Genomic DNA, 9798 nt, shown 5'->3' on the forward strand with positions numbered 1-9798 from the left:
TAAATGTATTACTAAATTTAAAATTAATACTCTAATTAAAATTCTATATTCAAATTGTAAATCTAAATTATATTATTTAAATAATTTGATTTATAAAAATAAATACACTTTATAAATTCTTCAAGCTTCTTACACGTGAGTTGGCTAGTATCTTCAAAAAAGTAAGATCGCGGAAGGTAATTATTGTTGTGGATTTGCATGATGACAGGAAGGCAAAAGACGAAGGAAGTGAAGAATCCGAGGCGAAGCCTCTGAAGCAACGAGCCGAGATGAAACGACCAAAGAAGAAAGAACCCGAGGAGAAAGACAAGCCTAACACATGGGTCGAGAATGAGCCTGGCGAAGTGGAAGACGACGAGGACGAAGAAGGGCTTTCCGCTCTTTCTATAAGCCACTGCTGGGGCATCCTCGATGTCTTGGCCAACAGGGTCGGCTCCTTTATCCCCCAGTACAGCCAGCTTCCCGACTTTCAGGATGATCTCACGCAATTGGGTGTCTCTCTGCGCAAGGCGCAAGCCGTGCTTCGTCTCGCCGATCGAAGGCAGACCAACGCCGAGGAGCTGCTGGGGCCGCTGGGGCCGCTGGCTCAACTCGAAGCCGCAGCCTACGATGCCAAAGACTTGCTCGACGAGCTCGACTATGAAGTCCTGCAGCAAGAGATGGTAAAAGACGAGGCAAGCGACTTGCAGTCCTCTTCTCTTTCTTCTCTTTCTTTTGATGCCAACCCAATCAGGTCTAAACTGAGGAAATTTTGGATGAGGTTGGATGCCATTTCTGATGAATTGCGGGAGATCATCAATCACTTGGAAGATGATCTCCCTGAGAGACAGGACAAGCTGCTGTTGGTGGAAGCAGGCAAGATCTTCTCCTCGATTAAGCCTCAAGTGTTTGGCAACGAAGAGAAGGAGTCTCTAATACAAGTGCTGCTGAGGAGTGCTGATGGATCTGGATCTAGCAAATCCAACTTTTCCGTTCTGTCTATAGTCGGCAATGGAGGGGTGGGAAAGACTGCTTTGGCTAAGCTTGTGTACAATGATCCGAGGGTGCAGAAGCATTTTGAGCTGAAAAATTGGGTTTGTGCTTCTGAGCCCTTTGATGTGAAACAGCTGATCAAAGAAATAATAGAGTCTGGTACTGAGGAGAAAGAATCCATCCTCACTGATTTGGACTCTCTTCAATTGATCCTAAAGGATAAGGTGATGTCAAGAAGATTTATTTTGGTCCTTGATGATGTGTGGATTAAAGATAGTAGCGAATGGAGGAAGCTCTATGTGCCGCTGAATCATGGGCTTCAAGGAAGCATAATTTTTGTGACTGCTCGGTCTCTAGAGATTGCTAACCAACTGGATACATCATGTCCAATCTTTCTGGTAGGTTTGACATATGATATCATATCGCAAGCATCTGATCTTATAAAGTCAGAAGTCCATCCGGAGTTGGAGGACATTGGTAGGAGGGTTGCCGCCAAGTTACAGGGATCTCCATTAGCAGCAAAACTTATCGGGGGCCTTTTGAGCTCGAAGATGGATGCTGGACTCTGGAGAACAATCAACAATCATATTGGGGTACTATCACATGAGGGATATGACAGATATGACATTCTGCCAGTCCTCCAATTGAGCTATGAATATCTGCCAGAATGTCTGCAACGATGCTTTTCATTTTGCTCAGTCTTTCCCAAGGATTACATATTCAGACAAGATGATCTAGTCTTTAGTTGGATAGCTCTGGGCTTCATTGCACCTCAAGGAAACATGCGAATGGAAGATGTGGCAATGATCTACTTTCAGGACTTGACAAGTAGGTCCTTCTTTGAACAATCTCAGTTGAACCATCAATATTATGTAATCCATAGTGTGATGCATGATCTGGCAGAATCTGTTTCAATAAACGAATGTGTCAGGATAGAAGATAGTACATTTCAGCAAAGTATCCCTTCTACTGTTCGCCATCTATCAATATGTACCAAAAACCTCGAACCGGGAAAGTTAGTAGGCATAGGCAGCTATAATAAGTTGCTTTCACTTACGATAATGAAGAATATTGAACTTGATTTGAGGTCCATAATCAATTGCTGGTTTCAACAGCTCACAAATATTCAATTGTTGGATCTAAACACTTGCGAGATTGAAGAGCTACCTGATAGTATAGGCAATTTAAAGCAGCTCCGGTACCTTGACATATCTTATACTGGTCTTGGAAGGTTACCTGAGTCATTTTGTGACCTTCATAATATGCAGTTTTTGTTCATAAAGGGATGCAGATTTGAGAGTTTTCCTGAAGGTTTTACCAATTTGATCAGCTTGCGGCATATTGATATTGAATCAAATATGTTTTCAATGGTAACTGAGATTGGGAAGCTGACCTCTCTTCAAGAGTTGCGATGTTTTGAAGTCCTAAAAAAGGATGGGCATGGTGTTGGAGAATTAGGGGATTTGACGCAGCTTCATCAAAGTCTGACAGTCAAAAATCTTGAAAATGTTGAGAGTGTGGGAGATGCTTACCAGGCTAAGTTGGAGAACAAGGAGTACCTCAACGAGTTGGTCCTTGAATGGTCTCTTAGTAGAAGTGCTAGCTCAAGATGCAGCAGCTACTTTGCTATGGATGAGAAGGTGCTTGAGGCTCTCCGGCCACATTCGAAACTGAAAGAGCTGGAAATCAGATGCTATAGAGGTATGCTAGCTCCCAGTTGGCTATGTACACAGAAGTTGCCTTGCTTGGTTAAACTCGCTATTCAACATTGCCCCAATCTTTTGAATTTATCTTGCCTCCCACCTTCCCTTGGAGTGTTAGAGTTGGTAAATGTGGGCTTGCGCTCACTTCCCATACTGTGGGATGAAGGTTCAACCGACAAGTGCATAAGTGGACAGCAGTGCAACAAAGGCATGATGTCATCCCTCTCTATGTTATCCATTCGGCGGTGCCCAAAACTTGAAACTCTTGCACAGTTGTCACCTCACCACCTACCGGCTGTAAAATCAATATGCATTGAACATTGTACGAAGCTAGTTTCTCTGCCAGTGGAAAGTTTTGGGGACTTTGTCTTTCTCGAGTTCTTGGATATAATAGACTGCCCCAACCTTCCTCGCCCAGAGAAAATGGTCTTACCATCCTCTATCAAAAGATTGACTCTAGATTCATGTGGTTATCTTGGCAAATCACTTCCCGGCTGCCTACAGTACCTAAGTGATCTCATGTACTTAAACATATGCTGCTGTCCACACATAGAATCCCTCACTGGGCAAGTGTTCCATCATCTGAGAGCTCTCAAGTGCTTATATATTAGCGAATGTCCAAAGCTGAGGTCTTTAAGTGGATTAGAGGCTCTCACGTCTTTGCAAGAGTTGACTATTCTGAAGTGTCCTCATCTCGCTGAATCAGAGTCATTCTCTGACACGGAAGAGCAGCAGAAGGATATGCTACTGCTTCAGCTGACCATTGACAACACTGCCCTTCTTCAACTTCCGTCTCTGCGAAATTTATTTTCCTCTTCCTTAAATCATTCCTTAAATCTTGCAATCTGGGAATCTTGTGAATTTGTGATGTTTGTTGGAGAGGATGAGGAATGGCCGCAAATTCTCAAAACACTCCGGGTATTATCTTTTGAGAGTTGTGCCAATCTCAAGTCGCTGCCAAGTTGGTTATGTAGCCTGACCTCCCTAGAAAAGTTGAGGATTTGTAATTGTCCTCATATCATCTTGCCGCAGAAGGCGAACTTGCCTACCTCTTTAAAAGACTTATGCTTTGACGATTGATCTGTTGTTGATGGAGCGAAGGGAAAAGCATCGTTTCCTGATGAATTTCAGAATGGGTACGTCTTACACCATCATTCATGGAGGTAATGTTTCGTTCCTCATCTGTCACATCCAACTTATCAATTTTATTAACTTAGCTGATAAGAGGTCCTATTATCTGTGTGATAGGTCCTATTATCTGGGATCACACTGATAAATTTTGATCATGCTTACTGTTTTCTGTGATCTTTAATTAAGCATCAAATATAGGGGATGCAATGATGTTTTTTCTCCTCTTAGAATGTTTTTCTTGTCCTAAATTGTTAAATCTGATCCTAGGTCGTGATGTTGTTAAAAGCAACTCTTTACGACTCACAGATGGAAGCGAGGGATGAGAAACATACATCTTCTTCTGTTGGCTTATGTTTTGCTTGATTTATGATTGAGATGCTTTCTCTCAAAAAAAAAAAAAAATCTAAACGAGCAAAGAGATAAAATTATGATTGAGGTGGAGAATTGGCTCAAGCTTCCTTTTAATAGGAAGAAGAATTGGCATATGTCAGAAAGGATGATATATCTGATATTACTAAATAAACTGAAACACCTTTATTTAAGCAACCTTCCAATAATTTCCGACTGCTACAAATTACAAAATGCTACATAAGATGGATCAGTTGGTTTAAAAGAAATAATACATCACAAGTAGAATGGCCAAATGATTCAAGTCTGCGGCATATTTGGCTCAGTGTAGTCAGTCTGGTACGAAATGAACCAATCATGATAACTGCACCATGCCCAAGTAACCAAAATCCAAGTTTAGCAGGCCTGGAGGTTGACCAAGCTTGACTTTATAAGATTTGAAGTATTAGTGCTTTCTTTCTAGTTATCTACCAAGTGGGATTAATTGTGTCTCGACTAGAAACCTGGGTCACTTCAAATTTTACTTTTTGTTAGCCAAGCTTGATACTGAATGCCTATATTGATAATCAATTCTATTGACCTTGAATTTTGAACACAGTTGGATGTGATCAACCTCTGCTCGAAAGACTTTGATTCTTGGCAAACCATAATTTTATCCAAGCACGGAAATTAGCAATATTCATCTCAATGAAATCCATGCCACATAACTTCTCTCTGTTTTTCTTTTGTCATGACAAACAATTTATTCTCCTGTTCTCCTTGTCTGTTTGGAGATGGCAATTGTGGACCCATCTGATATTGAGCGTGCCTTATGGAAGTATGACATGCCTCCTGTGGTGCAATGCACTTAAGCTTTCCCTTCAGGATGTTTGTGAGGAGATGGGTGTATATCTTTTCTTTTCTCTGAAGAGAACAAATTGAAGATTAATGTTTGCCAATTTTTGTGAAATCTGAGTGTCAACTTGAAAATTTTTGTCTTAATGTGCTTGGCATGCTTGACTATATGAGATGCTGCATATGTATAACCCTACATAATTATCTATTTACTTATGTACAGTTGAATAATTACAATTTTCATATATGTGCTTGACAAACTCTGTTTATTTGCATATATGCCTCTACAAAAATCAGCCTTTCTTATATATCTTTCAAAAGGATCAGTTTCTTGTACAAAATACCTCTTGGTGAAAAACAATTTATTTAACTAAACTTTATTGTCTCTTGGTGAAAGACTTTCTGTGCTGTCTGACACCACTCTTCATTTATATAATGTTTCACTCGTCTCACACATCCAACTACATTAAATGTTGTGTTATCCTGTCAAATTATATTACTGTATTTGTTGTCAGATTGCATTTTCTGGAACTGCGATGATAAACCTCATTCATGATTACTGCTTTTTGTGCTCTTCTACGAACATCCTTGATTATGTAATACTTCTATTTTATTTTTTGTACAAAGTACCTTTTATTAAGCAATATATGACGTGAATGTCTAGGATTTTGTATATTTCAAACTAGTTTCGTATATTTTGGAAATGCACGGCATAATTTGGAAATGCTGTTCCACTGGACTTCAATCTTCCATGAAAGTTTGTAGCATGGTGACTGAGTATGTCAAATTTCGTTTTTAAAAAAAGTAATGTCTCAAATGTAATAAAGATCCCTGAACTCTTTGTGGAAAGAATCTTTTGCGCTTCCAATCTGTTATGCTGTTTGATTTTTGTTCTTTTGTTTGAATTATATTGCAAGGCACCAATTAATCTTCTTTTTTTTTTTTTTTTTTATAAATTGTAGGTGAAACTTCTTTGTCAAGGCGGGTTATTTTCGACGAACGGAATACATCAAGGGTGACAATTAGCATAACGAAGGACTGGTGTTGGCTTTTCTTCAAAACAAATTTGAGTATAGAGTGTACGAGTCACTTTTGTTTTCTATGCAGTTATTTCTTTTGGCATTCGATGTGGATCCTTGTAGGGTTTCTTTTAACATTGCAGGTTCTCCAACTTACTCCATGTGATCATGTGTAGTTTCTCCTTTATTTTCATTTGTATTTATTTATTTATTTTTTTTTTTGAGAGAGGTAGCTCACTATCCGTTTCATTCATTCGGCAAATGAATTTGGCATCAAGAAGTGAGGCAGCGCCTCGGAAAAAAAGAGTCCCATTCCAAAGAATCTTTCTCCATTGGAAAAACATTTATTGATTGAAACTTCCTTCAATTCCACTTTGTCAAAGATTTCTGGAAAGTGCGTCTTCAGCGATGCTTTGCTGCACCACCTATCCGACCAAAATCTGATTGATCGTCCGTCTCCAAGAGAAAAACACGTACTGCTTTGGAAGATATCCCTTTAATTTTCATTTGTTAGTTAATCGTGTAAGAAGATAATATAATGCATTCGCTTGTTCTTCGGTAATTGTCGTTCTTACCTGGTGAGCTGTAATTTGATGTCTGTCGTATTGTTTACTGTTGTGGGAAAAAAGAAAATTGCTTCCAGCAAGTTAATCTTGCTCGTATAAAAATATACAGGACAATTTGTATTAGTAAGGAAAAGAAAAAACTTCAAATACCATCTATATTGTTTCGTGTTTTCTCACTTTAGTACTTTATAATTTAAAATGTATTACTTAAGTATCCTGTGGTTTTTTATTTTAGTTATTCCTTTTATTAATTTTTTTATTAAATCAGTGACATAATTAAAATTATAGAATACTAAAGTGAAAATTCGGTAAATCACATAGTATTAGAGTAAATATTTGATAAATCATAGGTGTAAAATATGAAGTTTTTTATATATGATTTAATAGAGAGATAACGGAGGCGCCGACTAGAAAAGAAAAATGAAACTTTTTTTCCTTTTTTTTTTTTTGAAGAGATAGATAGCACGCTATCTGCTTCGTTTATTTCATTTAGATATAAACTTAGTTAGAAATGTGAATCAACTAGGATTCGAACTTAGATCTCGGGTACCAACCACCAAGCCCTTTGCCACTTGCTCTAGGGACGGTCGGTAAAAAAAGAAAAATAAAACTATAGGATACTAAATTGATATACTTTAAACTATATGGTCCTAAATGAAAAAGTATGAAATTACATGAAGATAATTGAAGTTTAACCTAAGTGAAAAAGTACTACCAAAAGCAGCTATTTAATGGCAAACCGAACAGCAGGCCCACAATCCGCCAGTCGAATGGTGTGATGACGACCTTGACATCCAAACTAACCAAAATAAGAAATATACGGCATTTTTTAATATTACAAACCAATGAAATGAACAGCTCCTAAAATGAAAGCTTCACTGATTTTGAAAATTCTCAGGAATTTTTTCTTCTGGTGTTAATGTTTTCAACACAACTTCATTTTCTGAAAATAAAAATACATGTGATTGCTTTATACTCAGTGTTTATGGTTTCTGCTAAACTCCTATTCAGACCGTATTTAAACTACCGACAAGAAAAGAAAAATAACGTAACCATGGTAGTAAAAATAATGAAAATAAAATAAACTCTGCTAGCATAAATTTAAATTAATAAAAAAATTTAATGCTAATCTAGAGATAAAATTTTAAATTAAAAGTAGTCGTAATGAGAAAGAGCTAAACGGTCTCGGTTTTGCATTAAATATTCTTCGAGATGTAGTAGAGCGGAATCGAAGTAGGTATTGGTATTTTAATGCTCCTCGATATTATTCCTAAAAAATAAATAAATAAAATTCCTAAATCTGGCAATAAGAAAAGATGCAATCTTTAAAAAGATTAATGCCGACCCGTTTGCAGCAGCCAATAAGACTAGATATTTGAAGAAATTGTAGGAGAAATTTATCGTGGCAAAATAGCTTTAAAGCCAGCACTCCTCTTTTATTTATTTATTTATTTATTTTCTCTGTTTTTTTTTTTTTTTTTTCATTTCGACTGAGATAACTGAGAGGTACTATCTCACCCATGTAGTCTAATTCATACACCTAATAAATGAAGCGGATGGCATGCTATCTTTATCTCAAAAAAAAAAAATCCTAAATCTGAGAAATTATTACCTGCACTTGTGTATAATTTTAAGTTTTGATTACATTATTTGTAAATTCTAATTAGATTAGATTTAATATTTAAATTTGTTAGAGATAATTTAAGTATAATTTAAATTAGATAGACTGACGTGTCTACAAATATACAGATAAACAATTTGGGTAATCGTTTCGTCGGGATAGATATAATTTCAATTGATGTATTCGTTTTGTGGATTTAGCTTATAGATAAACTCAAATTAAGTAGTTAAAACAGGAATCAAAAAGTTAAATCAAATATATTTAAATGCACTATTTAAAGAAAGGAGCATGACGAGTGTTAAAAATATCGCTTGATATGACTTTAATTTCGTCCAAAATAGAAAGTTCACCTTTAGATTCCGGAATTATTCTGATTAGCCGGACGAGAGCCACAGCAACCATAGATCCAAACCAAAAAACACGTATGAAGAGTGGAGGAAGGAAAAATTCTAGAGGAGACGGTTTATTATGAATTCGGCACCCAACAACCAATAGCGGATAAATATTATATTTTGCGTAGTTGAAGTGGATAACGAAGGTCAACCAACGCCCATTATTGTCTAGCTATGAAATATTCGTTTATAGTGTTTTTTATTCGTTTCTGTCTTTTAAAAAAAAAATATTCTTGCACTTCTTCATTAATAATAGAAAGCAATTACTTTTCTCTACTGATTTATTATTGTGTTGTTCCTAATTTCGTGGTCATAAATTTATATTGTATTTAAGAGAAACAACGAACAGCGTGCCCCGTCGAAAAGGGAAACTAAATGAAAAAGAAAGTTAATTAAAATTATAAATAAAATTATAGTATATTTATTTAAATTAAATTTTCTAAAAGTAAATAGTAATATTTTCATAGAATAACAGCGCATCAGTTGAAAAAATAAATACTAGATATTATTTTATAAGATTGGGAGCTAAATAGCGGCGGCTGGATGTAACGGCGGGCGGCACGTGGGCGCCTGGTCCGGCTGTGCATAGCCTGTAGGGCACGGGTGCCAGTACGCCACAGGTTCTTAGCAGCCGTCTAGCGGCGACCGAGTCTGGCCTTGGCTGGGCACGAGCTTTGTGAGCACGGCGACCAGCCCGCCATGGCCGGCCCGAAAGGCAGGTTGGGGCCGGCAGATGGCAGGGAAGGTCGGAGAGCCAGGCACGCGGTACGGCCCCGACCAATGTGGACGAAAGTTGCCATCGGGCAGCCGGCCGCCACCCCATGGTCCAAGGCATGGAGTCGAGCTCCTCGGGAGAGGACCTGTACAGAAGCCGTCTCGAAAGGTTTCGCTAGCGGCGTTCATGACGAACCTGTGTAGGTGGTTTTACTGAGGCAGCTTTTGGATACAATGGGAACAAATCGATTTTTGGTCAATTCCTTGTCCATTGGGACCAAAAGATGCTGATTAATATTTCTTCTTTTATTTACAAAATAAGATTAATATAAATTATTTTAAAAAAAAATTATATATTACTTTGCAAGGATATTAAATTTTATTAAATTGTTTATAATTTTAATCAAATATAATTATTTTTATAATTTTTTAATATTTTAATCAAAATATTAATTTAAATAAAAATATTTATTATTTATATTTTAAATTTCATACTAA

General features: G+C 37.1%; 1 protein-coding gene across 1 annotated transcript; it reads left to right on the forward strand.

Moving 5' to 3' along the window:
* Positions 1–204: 204 nt before the first annotated feature.
* LOC109704541 (disease resistance protein RGA2-like) lies at positions 205–6706 on the forward strand (the record flags this gene model as incomplete). The annotated part of the gene is given in 2 exon segments (XM_020225286.1): positions 205–3838; positions 5951–6706. A coding segment is annotated over 1 exon segment (3551 nt), but the record flags the coding sequence as incomplete, so codon positions are not given.
* Positions 6707–9798: the final 3092 nt, after the last annotated feature.

The sequence above is a fragment of the Ananas comosus genome, unplaced genomic scaffold (assembly GCF_001540865.1).
Source record: "Ananas comosus cultivar F153 unplaced genomic scaffold, ASM154086v1, whole genome shotgun sequence".
Lineage (NCBI taxonomy): Eukaryota > Viridiplantae > Streptophyta > Magnoliopsida > Poales > Bromeliaceae > Ananas > Ananas comosus.